Source organism: Stegodyphus dumicola, chromosome X1, assembly GCF_044657685.1.
Source record: "Stegodyphus dumicola isolate Sdum_Otavi_A_Nest chromosome X1, ASM4465768v1".
NCBI classification, from domain to species: Eukaryota; Metazoa; Arthropoda; class Arachnida; order Araneae; family Eresidae; genus Stegodyphus; species Stegodyphus dumicola.
In genome coordinates, this window is record NC_140780.1 from 252,669,834 (window position 1) to 252,685,404 (window position 15,571).

Genomic DNA, 15,571 nt, shown 5'->3' on the forward strand with positions numbered 1-15,571 from the left:
CATAAATAACTTGTCCAGCAATGGGTTTACCATAAGTCGTATCGCACGCCCCAAAACAATCGCCAAAATCCGTGCAACCGTCTACCAAAGTAGCACCCAAACATTAAACTCTTTAATTAATTAAAATGCACATAAATTAATTTAAAATGCTATTTATATACGAGTACAAATGGCTAAAACAAGAGAAGAAGTCACATAAGCTGCTGAGGGGTTTTAAATAAAATGTTTTATGTCTGTTAAAATTTCAAATTTTGCTTTTTAAAAAAATGAATAAAACGAAAAAGTAATATTATTAATAATGATTATAAGCGTTTTAAAAAATATATTATAATTCATTCATGCATTAAAATTGTTTTGAACGTGTTTTAAGAAACAAAAATAGGTAAAGAAAAATTCTACTTGTATTTTATGATTTGTTTGCAATATTTCTTGCCAGATAAGGTTTTAAGCAAAAGCTTGTAATTTATGTTCATATTAATCAATTGAGCAGTACTAAGTTTTATATTATGTCTATATATATATATGTATTGAAATTCAATAATAAAATTTCTAAGAAATTGGAAATTATTTAATGACCATTCAGACAGTTTACATTCTTTAAACTGCGTTTTCTCAGTTTGCAATTTTTCAATATATGCTTTTACTTAAAGTCCTAAAATTTGTTTAAATATGGACCAAATGATTTAATAATTTTATTACTTATATAAAATTATATACTAAATAGAATCAAGGATGGGTTTTGAAAAATAGTGAAAAGAAAAATTATTGGAAGTGAAAATGTCATTGAAATCATATTTTTTAAAGTTTTTATATAAAAATGTGCTTTTAATTTTTTTCTCAGAAACTAAGTCATTAATTGCAAAATCGATCCGTAAAGTTATTAAGTATACTATTATAAATACAATAAAAAATTTGTAGCAAAAGTATTTAAAATTGTGGAAGAAGAAAGAATTTTTAATTGTTGAATTCTTTTAATTAAAATTAAACAAAAATTAATAGCAAAAAATTGTTTTTTCAGCTTAAAATCATTTTGTCTCATAAAACCACTTAATATTATTCGTAAAAAGTAAAAAGTAGAGTGTATACGAGCCAGTTTCCCTTAGAAAGTCCTCCACGAAGTCATCCCTCCCCTTAGGCAGATAGCCCTAGTGTGCTTTGCCATAATTAAATGCATCACATCACATCGTAAAAAGTAGATGAAAGTTCTTAAATAAAAACAAATCATTCAAAAGGTACAGAGTCCCTTAATAGTGTAAATTGGATTCCCCACGATAATCATAAATGTGTGTTTAATGGCTGGATGCAAGTTGAGTGCTAGCCAACATTACACCGAAAGAAAATAATCAAGCAATTTTGCCAGCATCATTTGTCGATCATTTTTTCAGCTGGATCCATTTCTAAATAACACCACAGTATACTAAAAGTATGCAAAGGCATGAGGAATGGTACGAAAAACGATCATCATTTAGTTGCTGGATATGATTCCCTGCTCATTCGAAATAAAATCTGACGCATGTTGCATGATTAACTAGGGCAAAATTTACCGTTAGGTTATGAAACTCTCTTACGCCTTGCTTCTTCTCAAAACGTCTAATCAGTTAATCACATTCTTTAGTTTAAACTCTTTTTCTGTTTTTAAAAATGCTCAATCAATTATTAATCTTTATTTAAAGGTAGTTGAGAAACAAACTTTCTTATGGTTTGTATGAAACACATTGTAACAGGGTAACAGAAATATATTGATACCATTAGTAATTTCTTCTTTTATATGCTTCTGTGACGTATGAATGCCATTAAAATCGAGCATGTCACATGCTAAAACTAAGCACTATTAGCTATCAATTATCGAAAACTTTGGCAGTTAGCAGTTCCGATAAATGCAGAATTGAATACGAATTTCTAACTACAGAAAAAGCGTTTTAGTGCTACATATATTCTCGTCTCGAAAAAATTTGCAATCAAAGACCTTGAGAATGGGATATTCTTGTAGTCTTTTTGCTCAAGCAGTACTTTTCTATGGTCATAATTATTTTAAATATAACTTGAAAGATTTAGCTCTAAAATGAGATATTATTCCAATATAAACTATTTTAGCTTTATATGGTACCGAATTGTATAAACATTCTTCAGAATTTCCACAAGTTTTTTCCTCGTTTCCTAAATAAAGAACTCACGTAAGAATTTCTAATAACTAAACATATTAGGATATTATCAATAAGTATTTATATTTATAAATATAAATATTTATATTTATTGATAATATCTTAATATGTTTAATTATGTAGGTTTTTTAATTAACGTAGGTTTTATTTAATTATGTAGGTTTGAGATTGTAGAGACATCAGGTTAATTGTAGAGACATAGGGATTAGGTTTTAATTATCCTAATATGTTTTAATCCTAATTTGTCTTTGAAATTTTACGAAACACATTTAAGACGTCTCAAACTCAGTTTACTTCAGATTATCTAAAGATCGACAATATTACGTAAATTTTCATCATTTTGTTGTAATTTCATCCTTAAGAAAATTTATGCTTTTTTAAAACACTTTAAAACTATTTTCTCCAGTTTTATAAAAAAATAATTAAAACAGATTATTTCATACAGAACAATAAAATTATTTTCCGCATAAAAATAATCTAGCAAAGCTACAAATAAATTACATCATACGAATTCTGAAAGTAGAAAAGAACGTTTTACCTAATCATGACGTCTTTCTCCAAAGCAGTATTTTTATTTTATGACTGCAAAAAAACTATTTGCTGTCTTCGATTTGAAAACGTTATTATTAGCAGTATGTTATTATAAGCAATAATGAAATACTGTTTAAAGAAAGCAAGAAATGCTATATAAAACAACTATTTATGAAGTGCTTTAAAAGGTGATGGAAACCAGTGAATTCAAAGAAAGTATGTACTTATATGCTTAAAAATCTGAAAATGTAACTTCACATTCTATGCCTAATCATAAAATAAATTCTGAAATTAAAATTCCATTATTTTTGCTATAAAATGTATTACCTAATCATCAAAGAGCCTATTGAAGAAAAGACTCAAAACTTACGTGACAAAGAAATGCTTACAGAGCTTGAGGGAAGCATCCAAGCGACGAACTAAGTAGTATATCATAAAACGTTGTTTGGTTTTTGCCTCACGAGAGCGAAACTTCTTCTTTTATATCAACAGCCGTCTGTTGTGTGAACATTGAATCATCATCATAAAACAGTAGCGCAATCACGCTTTCTGCTAAGATGGCTTTGAAATCTGAGGGTTTTTTTTAAATCATTTAAGAACTTATTTTATTAATCTCTGACGCTCCGAGCATCATTTCCTTATCATGCACCTGCCAAATACTCCTTTATGGACAAACAATTAGCGTTTTTCTCCGTCCCATTGCATAATTCTCTTGAAGTAGGCGTTTAAAAATGACTGCGAAAACCTTGCATTGGGCTAATAAGAGAATACACGACCCTAAATGAAAGATGTTACTCATTTAAATATATATTTATTTATAGTAAATTTTATCATTAAATCGGTGATGATGTTTAGCGTAGAAAATATATATTTAAATTATCATTAAATCTGTATTAACTTCGGCCATAGTTTTGACCTCATATTTTTCTTTCATGGAATATATAATTTGCACATTGATCATCCGTTCATTAGGTAAACTGTGAGCTGTCAGCTTTGTTAACCTCTAAACTAGTTATAAATGCACAAGTGATTATTCGAACAGCTTCTGTATCACTATAGGCATTAATTCAAACTTTGAGATTTAGTTAGGAACTCGGAAGAAGGCTTGAAAACGAAGTCCCTCAGCTAAAAAGGTATCAGCTCCCTTAACATAAATTTCGGTGACTTCGGTTGCTTTAAATATTTAGTTAATTTTGTGTGCCTGGCGTTTTCATATCACTTAGTATGTAACTATATAGCATCTGGAAGCAATGGAAGTAAAGTTATGAATCATAGATTTTCGACTTTAGAAAATCATATATTTAAGAATGGAAACGAATAATTAATTATAGACCGAAATCCATAGTAATAAATATTTTGTAAATGTTCTTCGAGCATCTCAGAGACTTTTAACAACAAAAATTCATCAGCAACCAGACAAAAATCACTCCAGAACTGAAAACATATCACTTAACATAAGCACAGTTATATCTCTTACTTAAAAGATGCATAGAAAATCTGTAAATTAATTTGTAAGCATTACTTTTCACATATAAATAAGGGCTAATGCAAACGAAAAGTGCATAATTGCACTGTTGTTATACTTAGTGTTGTGGAATCGTCAGGAGTATTGGCTTTTTCATAGCAGGTGGCAGTGCTATCATAAAAAAAGAAGGTGAAAAAAAATTAGGGTACATTTACTGAATATAGCAAAATACATGAGTGCTTACTGCCTAAGGTGAAAATAAGAAAACCAGTTGAGATCGGAGAGCTGAAATTTCAGAAAAATGGGCCTTTCAAATCAATAAAGTTGCTAAGTGCGATATGAAATCCAAAATAAAGTTCACGTGTGCCAAAATGAACAGCTTCTGAAAATTCTTATGGCTATTTATGGGGAAAACTGCGCAGTGTGACAAATCGCAAAATGGGACATAGTATACTGAAAATTTCAGATAAAATTTCAACGATTTGTGAGATTATTTAGAAGAAATCTAGAACAACAGTTTCTTTATAGGGCACACGTGTCGTCTTATGACTTCTCCGTGCTTATCTCTCTGAAGAAACACATATGTGGAATTAGTTTCAGATTGAATGATCCCTCAAGGCAAAGATTCATAACTGGTTATAAATGCAAAACATGGACTTTTCTAAGGTATGAATACATACTAGCATGATTTTTCATCAAAATCAGTGGTTTGGAAACAAATCTTTTCATATGGATGATTGTTATGTATTGTGTCATACTGACGATATATTTATATGAAACAAGCAAAACACGTTCTTCTGAATCCCATATCTCTCCGTCAGAAAAGTTCCTTGAATCCATCAATTCTAGGTGTTTGTTTTTAAACTGGCACTATTCAGAGCCACCTGTAGCTCGATCTATCAATTGGAACGTCACTAAATTTGGTAGGAGGCTAATAATGACATAGGCAGAAAGATTCCGTGAAAAAAAAATTAGTTGCTTTAGGGTAAAACGTGGTGCTATTCTAGTCTGCACAAGTGAAAATTTGCATTAGACGCAGATCTTCTTGGAAAATGAAACTGTTCGTTTACGTAAACGATGGCCGCGTTAGTAATTCAGTTTATAAAGATAAGGAAAAACGCCGAAGGACTTTTTGAATGTTAGCTGGGTTCAACATGCGTCTCACTTTACCTCAGAATGCGTTTTTTGTGAAGTTTTTTAATCTTCATTAATCGAACGCAAATGCAGCTCTTCATGAGTTTAGAAGTCGTAACATGCGTAAATTCCCTCTATCAAATAACGTATTGAAAAACATGATTCAGAAGTTTGAAGAAACAGGATCCTTAGGAGTTTGGTTTGGTAGAGAGGGCTGAAAACGGTGTCAGAACAGACAGTTACTGATGTCGCGACTGAAATCCTTGACTGCACCCACGGGACCATTGTTAGTAGCAGCAGTGCCCAGGGAATAGCGCGACGTTTGATTTTGAATCTCTCAACCGTATGGTAACTCTTTCAAAACGTTCTTCACTTCTAACCGTACAAGATTATCCAAAGACTTTTAGGTGCATCAGACACTTGTATCAGGCTCTTAGGCGATAGCCGCATCACCGGAGTGGAACAAATAGCAATTATATAGCATTTGGTAGCATAAAAGGACGTTAATTCGAAGCAAGAACCGGCAAAAAATGGTTATTCTGATGTGAAGCTGGAGTGAATCTTGGATATATATTAATTCTGCGAAAGCCAAGTAGATTGAGAAGCAATAAGATGGCTACTGTTCAGCTTACGATGATGTTGTAATGGTAAAAGTTCATAATGAATGTACGTCCAATTGGAGTCTGGGCGAGGACGCGGGACATCTGGTCAAATCGGTGGAGAGTCAATAGCGTAACTGTAAAGAGATTGCAATTCCAAACTAATCAGGAACTGAACTGCGTTCAGTTCCTGAGAGGAACTGCGTTCACCAAAACTCACCGTTTGGTGTGGCTTCACAGCAGATTTCATCAGATGACCATTCTTTTTTTAAAGCATTGCTGTAACAGTACCACACACGTGTGCTGTTATCATGCAAAAGTATCGTGATATGGTGACTAGTTTTGTCATTCCTAACTTCAGCAGAGACAGTTCTGGTACATCATATTGTGTTGGTTCACTATAAATGTCATATTTACTTTTCAGATTGTTGCCACCAAATGTTATTGCCCTGTATTATATTTAAAGAAATTAAATAATGAAGAATTTACATAAACGTATGTATGTTTCTCGCATTGTGATAAAACAACGGTACCTAGAGACATCCAATTTTGAGTAACGTACGTTTCCACCCGAATATGAGCATCTGGAAGCCCAGATTTGGAATTTATTTTATTATCTATTTCATATTTTGTAAAACTTTAACGAATTTTTGATTAACAAACTCAACGATTTAAAAGCGAGCACTGGCAACACTCTTATGGAAACAAAAAAACTTTTTTTATCTCCAGCGCCGAAAAAACTTTTATGCAGGCTAGAGCACCATCGCCCATTGGTCTATCATTACAGCGGCTGATGCGAAATAATTTTACAGAAGAAAGGGGCTTAGTCGTTTTTCTCCATTTGCATGGCCCCCTCTCTTCCCGGATCTAAATCCACGTATTTTTCCTGTGGGGTTATTTGAAATTGAAGGCCTATCTTTGTGGGGTCACGATCTTTACGACCTTAAAGTACTACATATCACGGGCTGTCCTGAGCATTCCTGATGGCACGTTACGTTCCACTGTTGAGAATGCTCTGTACTGGATGCAATGTGTGATCTACGAGAAGTGTGGTCACATTGTAAGAGGTCTATGCTCTCCCCGAGGAAGCGCTTTTATTGAATAATCTGCTACGGTTCGATAAAACAACGTCTCTGTAATCCTTTGAGGTAGTTCATTTGCTCCATTAAACCACTTTCGCACTGAAATTTCTTTTTTTGTTATTGATTTATCTAGCTTTCAGCTTGTAAACTAGAGCCGAACTACGTTTTTGTCAATCGGCAACTATGAAAACGATTTTTTAACCGCGCAATCTTTTTCGCTTGTCTACATTGGTCCCATACCAAATTTGGTAGCCTTTCCAGCAGATAGCTCGAGCTGTAGATGACTCTGAATAGTATTAGTTTAAAAATATTATAGGCAGATTATTATCACGCTGTATTATCGTCAGATTTCAGACTTCTGGGTATGAGAAAGACCCTGAGAGAAGAAAGATGTATCGTCATCTTACAACATTCCAAATGGGTTCTATGGGAATTAAATCAGGGGCAAATATGAGGAACTAGTAAAAACACATACAGTTAAAATCTAAGAAATGGTTTTACCCTCGTTGCAGAAACCTCAAAAAGAAAATTCACGCTCAGAGATATACAAGCTCAGATACTGACATAAAGGCCTTTCAAGAAACAACTTCTATCCAATATATTAACAAAATAATTAGGTTCTTGGTATTACTATCAAAGGAAAATTTACTGTCAAAATTAAAGGAGCTCAGATATTCACAGAAAATCTTCTGAGCAAGGGAATCAACCATCCTCCAAGACGTTACCATAAGAACTATCCTTAATCTTTTTAGTACAAAGGGGCAATTTGCCCTGAAGGACTATTATTTTCGTTTTGTCATATTGTGTTGGTTCACTATAAATGTCATATTTACTTTTCAGATTGTTGCCACCAAATGTTATTGCCCTGTATTATATTTAAAGAAATTAAATAATGAAGAATTTACATAAACGTATGTATGTTTCTCGCATTGTGATAAAACAACGGTACCTAGAGACATCCAATTTTGAGTAACGTTCGTTTCCACCCGAATATGAGCATCTGGAAGCCCAGATTTGGAATTTATTTTATTATCTATTTCATATTTTGTAAAACTTTAACGAATTTTTGATTAACAAACTCAACGATTTAAAAGCGAGCACTGGCAACACTCTTATGGAAACAAAAAAACTTTTTTATCTCCAGCGCTGAAAACTCGATAAATTACCATGGCATTAGATTTCTTAATTTTTAAAGTTACTTTCGTTAAAAGATTCTGAGAGTTTACCTAAAGCTGCGAACTGCAGTCAAATGTTGGAACCAAAATTAAAATGGTAAAGAAAAAAAGCGATGTGATATTATTATTAATTGTAAAATTAATGTTTGCATTCTTCCAGTTAATAAATTAGTAGAAAAATTAATATTGATAGCTTTCTTTGGTATTTTAAAAAGAAATTCCATATTTAAAGCTGTTGACTTTACAGGCATCCATTAAAAAGCTGTTTTATACTAAGTTTTCAACAGTTATCTTTAGTTAAAGCTACTTTCCTAAAATCAGCTTACAAATTCCTACCAGAATGCGTTTTTAGAATGGAATTTAATGCAAATCAGTAAGAGTTGTGCTGAAGTCGAAGTTCCACTGACTTCGTTAGAGAGCCTCAGAATTTCTGACTAACACGCGTTCGCCTTGTGGTTATGTCTCTCTCTAAGCTATTTCTACGCTCGGCTACTTAGGTGAATGAGACACTTGTATCAGGCTCTTCGGCGATAGCCGCATAACCTGAGTGGATAGCCGCATCACCTGAGTGGATAGCCTCATCACCTGAGTGGATAGTGGCCCTTAATAGATTCGCCAGTTTACTCGATATTTAGGGACCAAATACTTAGAATTTTGATAGCTTTGGTTATATCTTTTTAGTTAAGTTTTATTCCTTATTACTTTTAGTTCAAGCCCAAGTGGAGTTTTGCTGTACGTCCTGAGAAAGGGACCGACTGTACACTCTTATTTTTAATAATAAAGTATAATTAACCCCCTTTCTTGAGTTTACGTCTTTGTTCATGAACTAAAGCGATCATTCGCTTAGCTGTTCACGAGGTTCCTACACATTTAATTGTTAGATAAAAGAGTGGAACCCCCAAAGCAATCGGAATTATGTTAAAATTGACAAAGAAAAGGCTGTATTATTTATCCTTGAAAGAAAGGCCGCCATTTCAAAAAAAAAAAATTACTCTAGTCAACTTCGGATGAAAATTACCAGAGAATGAGTTTTACGTCAAAAGATATTGTTTCATTCGCTTCCATTAACCACTTGACCATTTCCCCATATGCAGACTCATCGATTTGAAAAGTGTCATGAAGCATCAGCAGCGAAATACACTGGTCGGTGTTATATATGGCCTGGATAGTTGCGAAAAGAACACAAAAGAACTTTTTCTCCAGTGTATGTTGACGATATTCAACATCCTTGAGTGTGGCAAGTAACCGGATTTCTATTAGGTCTTGATAGCTGGTAAAAGGTGAAAAAACATGTCGAAAGCTAGTTTCTGAGGTAAAATGTTTATCTTTGGAGGGGAAAGAAGATCAAATATTTGAGTTTTGCTGGACGGAGAAGAGGTTAATATTATTTTTAGATCTTGCTTGTTGTAATCGTTGCTTCACGTATTATTTCACCTATATCTACCCGTAACTACCGTATAGACTTCACAACGGGCGACTATGATGGGTGATGCAGTTGCTGAGGATCTCATACAGTTACCATTATTCGCCAAATGAACAACGTGTTCTCGATATTGTTTTGCTGAAAGACCGTAAATTCAGAAGTCCGGTTTTAGTTACACCAAGTTCTAAATTAGCTTTTGTAACAGTTTAACGTCCATATTTTTTTATTTTGAAGAAGAAAGCTAATTTTACAGCTACAAATACTTCCATGCGGTCTCAGGAATAGTTTAAACTCCATATGATTTTACAAAACTTATAGTATTTTGAGGTTAAACTCAATTTAATTTTATCTTTCCCCAATCCAAATACTTGTTTTCTTTAACCTTATTTGTAAATAAAACTCTTCCTAAAAATATTTTGATACTATCCACTGAAATCAGTCACCTGATCAGATTTATTTTACCTAACAATTTCTTCTTGAGTGTGATTTAACAATAGTTATCCTTATCATTTAATGCAACTTCGATTTATGCAAGTTCTTACATATTTTCAGTGATGTTACATTTCTGTATTCAGTTTAGCTGCACATACTTTTAGCTCTTTCTTAACATATTTGCTATATTACCTACATGGTCATTACTATCTGAAAAAGAAAGTAATTTTTCATACCTGATGCTCGTGTTCATCTGCAGTGCTTTTTTCCTGTTATATGTTATATGGCTTCTCTTCATCTTTTTTGCTACTACCGTTAAAGCTATTGCAATTTAATACCAATCTAAAAACGTTCTATGAGATTTCTGATTCCTTTACACTTATATTGATTTTAAACTAAACTAAACTAAACTTCGTGGCAGAAACAGCCCTTAGAGAGCTATGGCCGGCAGTGCCCTGATATCCGCTTTCTATGCCGTGTGCCCCGGGACGCATGAGCATATAGCCTGGAAAGTGGTCAGCTTGTCGCAGAACCCCGGTGTTTAGTCACAAAGTGAACTTGGTACCCATTTTATCGACCCTCTCAAGGTATGAAAAAACACAGTCCTAAGGAGTCCTGCCCAGTCCTAAGGAAAGGCTGAGTCAACCTTGCCCATCCCCGGCATCGAATCTCGAACCTGTGATGCTGCTGCGAGACGCGCTAGCCACTGCTCCACCAGGCCTACATTTAGTTTTAAATGTCTGAATATTAACCTCTGTCTATTTAAGGAAAATATCTGCACCCGAATTTTGGTAGTAAGATTTAAAAAAAAATTACTCCAATTTAAAAAACAGCGTTTTCTTAACTTTTAACGCATTTCTTTCTTATTCGTTCTCTTTTTCCTTCCCTTTTTCATATATAGCATTTCCTGAATTAATTATTTCACAAACCTTTTAAAAAACTCGAAACAGTTTATTCCAGTTGTTCTTCATTGTTCCTTTTTAACTTTTTAGCATCATCAAAATTTTAATCGAAGGTTTTAAACTTTTCATTTGCACTTTATCAGTTCATACATTTAATTATGTTTATGTATGTTTTATATATAAAAGAGAACGTAGATTTCAAACGTTTCATTTTGTATGTGATTTAAGATTTTCAAGTTAGCAGTTGCAAAGTTATACGTCACTTGCACTCCATATTTTTGTTAGCCATCAATTTTTGTTTTTCATGCTAAACAGTTCTCTTTCCCGGGGGAAATTAAGGTGAAATTACAACCCGAACATATTAAAAAAAGACGAAATAAGCGTAATATTATGATCACTTAAGCAGATGAGACTTGCCAAATGAAAAATAAAAAAGCTTTTATTTCTCTTTTGACGAATTTCGTGCGCTTGTTTTCTCTCTGCCTATAATAAAACTAATTTTAATCTGGTGAAGAAAAATGCCTGAAAATGTCAGTATTAGACATTTAAAATACAGCGAATGAATTTGAGCTGCTTAGTCAAATTTTATACTCTTCATTCTAAAGAAAATTTTACGTATTTAAATCTGCCGACGGAAAAGATGCAGTTGTATAGGACTTTCTAAGGAAATTCTAGCTGATATTCATGTCCCACTCGGGGAAAACCATGAAAACACCTTATAGAGACATTAGGTTATTTCGAAGCAGGAGAGATGACAAATTAGCAATGCCCTCGCCGGGGCTCGAACCACGAACCTCTCGAATGCGCGTCGAGCGTGCTGACCACTACACCACGAAGACAGGCTAAGAAGGTGGGAGAAAGACCTTATAACCTAAACAGTCAGCCCATTTGAACCGAGATCGAAACAAGTGTACATGTTCAGCAGTCTTATCCACTATGTAAATGGTGCATACAAAAATGTTATCTAACAGATTTTACGATCCAGCCAGCAGAGGGTAAAATAAAACAGTTTTTAATTATCAAAAAGGTAATTTTTACTATTCTTGCTTATATACTGAGCACTTGAACTGCTGAATATATGAATACACAATAGCTAGATACTTAAATCAAATTACAGTAAATAGCTCCTAATAAGGAATAATACAGTGACATGAATTTGCGTGTGAAGTCATAAATATTGTGAACGTTTCATCACTTGCTGCCTTCTGTATGAATTCAGGTGTTTCAGGAGCATTCTTGCACGGCAGCTAAATGAAAGGCTGAACAAACAATGCTCTTCTCGTCTCTTCGAGACCTTGTTCAACAATTCATAAAGATAAGAATGGTTCCAAATGACTGCTTTCGCTAAATACCAGATTCAGGCATTTCTCGCGAATTACGTGTCACGATTCGGATTAACGGTTGTAAAACGCCTGAAATCGTGGTAAAATAAGCTCGTAAATAGCCTTCGAAGAGCATTTATCATTTTAGACTTAGCATTAGATAGATTTTTAAAGTCACGTAAAGCGCAATTTTTATTTCTTGAATTTAATAATATAATCAGCGTCATTTGTTACTCTTTTTTATATCATGTACAACAAGATATAAACAACATCAATTTGTTTTCTAGTGCACAATCATTTATTCTGCATTTAGTAGTAAAAATCCTATTCTGAGGTTTGTTTTTGAAAGTTAAATTATGCAGTACACAGAATGCTAAAAATTCTCGTTTTCCGATTGCATTGAAATTCGTCTCATTTTAATTCATTCCAAATTCTTGTACAGCGAGTGTAAAGTCTGTATTTTGGTGTTCTTAAGTAACCGTCTCATGAAATAAATTTACAATGAAGTGTACAGAAGAACTGTCTAATGATTCATAAGTTCCTTTCTGCAAACGGTTAGAGTCAGCTCGGATGCATCCATCAAACTTTTTATTCCACATGATACAATGCCTGACAATGAGCAAATTTATAAGGCCGGTGGTCATCGATGTCGCTTCCCACTTCGCGATGAACAGAACGTTACGAAAATCCATTAACTTAACCTGTCCAGAGGATTACAGACACGATGAAAAGGTTTAATGTGTCTTTTGTTGGTACTAAATATAGGCCAGAGAAGTAGGTTGTTCTATATTTGCTTACAATTTTATGATTGCAATCAGTACTAACTTTAGAATGGCAAAATGTTTTTGATGTTTTTCGTTAAATGATAAGAACTAAAGCTCTATTATGAACAAGAAATAATGACCACATTCCATTTAGGCTGATTTAGGTAGTTATTTCCTTTTTAGCTTATTTATAAGTTAGTATGTGGCCTATCAGCAGCCGAGCGGTAAAATCTCTAAACACTGGCAGTTTGACCTTGGTTAAAATATTGGCGAAAGGACTAGCTGCATAGAACCTTTCGCGTTTCCTCATGTGCAATATGCATAAGAGCCAGTTTTGTTTAAAACCTGGCTCGTATGAAGGCATCCCTTATCTTAAATAGATAATATTGCCGTGCTTTACCGTAGTCTAAACAATCCAATAAAATCCAAATTATTATGTTTGCATAACATTTGCTTCAAGCAGAAATGAAATTTAAGGGAAGAAAGTTAATGAAAATTTTATGAGCTAAAATATGTAGTTTAAAGGATGGCTGGTTGGTTGGCTAATGGATTATGACAAAACGTGCGAGGATTACCTGCCGTAAAGACTTATGTCTTCGTACAGAATTTTTTGAGGAAAACTGACTCACGTATTCACATTACAGTATAGAAAAGCACGAAAATTCTATGCCAGCAGCTCATTCACCAAAAGCCGAACATAGGACAAGCTACCAATCTTCCGCCTAGTGCTTCTATTCTATTTTTGTTCATAAAAGACATTCGATGCTGAGTCAACATTGACAGTAATCTCAGTTTCTAACCCATTATCTTTATTGCGCACGTAAATGCAATTTTTGTAGCATAATTTAACACATTAGTTTACAAATCGATATAAATATAGATTTTGAAATGATCTACGGAAGGGAATTTTACATTTTCCGAAAAGTAACCATTAATCACTCATAAAGCAATTCAGACATTGATTTAAGAAGAGTTTTGTGTTACAATTACTTTTTTAATATCATCTTTTCCAAAAATGCTTAAAATTTTACACGTTTCATACAAAATGTACGCAGGCGCTTCGCTAGGATGCTCAGTCTTGGCTTGGCAGCCATTCGAAATGGAGCTCCCGATAAACGTTGCCGCCAAGTGCGAAGTCGTGCATGGATGTCAAAAACATTCGCAAGTGGTGTAGAGCGTTTACAGGCGGTCATACTCAAATTCAAGACGAAGAAAGGAGCGGGAGGCCGTCAATTGCCGACGAGACAATCACGAAAGTTGAGGAACTCATGCGTAAAGATCGGAGGATCACTCTGGATGCTCTCTGCATTTTGGTTCCTGAGGTTTCGAGAAGCACCATCCACAGGATTTTAACGTAAAAGTTGCAATATCGGAAGGCGTGTGCAAGATGAGTACCGCATATGCTGACAGAAGACCACAAACGGCAACGGGTTGACATTTGTCTGGACGACGGTTCTGCTCCAATGATGAGATGAAAGATGAGGTTCAACGCTTCCTGAAGGGCATGGCGGCAAGCTGGTATGACATGGGCATTGTAAAACTGCCACAGCGTCTACAAAAATACATCGACCGAAATGGCGATTATGTTGAAAAATAAAGCATTCATCAATCTTTAAAGTGATGTAGCAATTATAGAAAATAAACGGTTCTTTGTATATCTAAAAATATAGGAGACCTTTTTTTGGGGATTGCCCTCGTACTAGCGATTTGATTCTGTGGCGTTGTGTGCTTCTAGGCATTAGACTTGTTTCCGCCGGCTTCTAAGATTCTAAGACTTAGAGCCTTCCCGCGCGTTCAAATTATCCTGTGAGCCGTTAGGCTAGTTTAATTACATTTTATTTTAAGTTCAGCATTACTTGTTCAAGGTTAAGCGAGAAGTGTTGGCTTACGTAAGCCCAAGTGGGTCCTTCAGTGCAACTATATGCGATTGAATAAAGAGTTCTTTTCACTTTTCTGTTGACTTTGTATGTTTTCCTAAGACATGAGGATAATTCCTCATACAATCTTTCTAGATGTCGTTAGTTAATGCTACCTGAGCATACGAGACTCTATAACCACACAGAAAGAAAGTTACTTTCTCCTGCAGCCAATCATAGGTGCTCACGAAATATATGTGAAATAAAATTTCATTTCTTGCAGAAAATTTCCAAAACCTCATTGATCATGCTACAGAAGAGAAAATAAAATGTATGAAACGATTTCTTCAAAAATTAAAAAAGGGTAGAGAATTAAACGTGCATATCTCAGTTAAGATATTAACTAAACTCTCTCAGTTAAGGTAATAAACTCAACATTGCGTTGAAAACGTTTAGGGTTTAGGCAAAACCTTGACGTTAGCAACTGGTGTATAGGCAATATAGGGAAGTACACTGCTATGAATCACAGTTAAGATATTGAAATGATCTTCAACAGCTGACTAATCTTCAGCTGCTTTCTGAAACCGCATTGTTTACATTTAAGATTTATCAAGTATCCGACTACTCTGTGGAGCATATTGAATTCGGAATATATGGAATAATTTGCGTCTCGATGTACGTAATTTCTGCTAAAACAAGTCTAACTCAAACGTCAGAGCTGTAC

At 34.1% G+C, this 15,571-nt stretch overlaps 1 protein-coding gene and 1 non-coding gene across 5 annotated transcripts in view; both read right to left on the bottom strand.

Annotated features, from left to right (window-relative positions):
• Positions 1-15,571, bottom strand: part of LOC118195481 (cysteine-rich venom protein AnHyalC-like) — a 72,595-nt gene that overhangs the window by 45,751 nt on the left and 11,273 nt on the right. Inside the window, exon 1 of one of the 4 annotated variants that reach the window (XM_035366806.2) lies at positions 3,064-3,209. The exons of 2 other annotated variants lie outside the window; for them this stretch is intronic. Coding sequence is in view for 1 of the 2 variants with exons in the window: in XM_035366805.2 (XP_035222696.1) it covers positions 3,083-3,100 (18 nt within the window). In the remaining variant the exon portion in view is untranslated. Of the gene's footprint in view, positions 1-3,063; positions 3,210-15,571 lie in introns of those variants that run through there. One more of the 4 variants, XM_035366805.2, reaches the window with a different exon arrangement.
• TRNAA-CGC (transfer RNA alanine (anticodon CGC)) lies at positions 11,672-11,744 on the bottom strand. Its single transcript has one exon. It is a non-coding gene; the product is annotated as a tRNA-Ala (tRNA).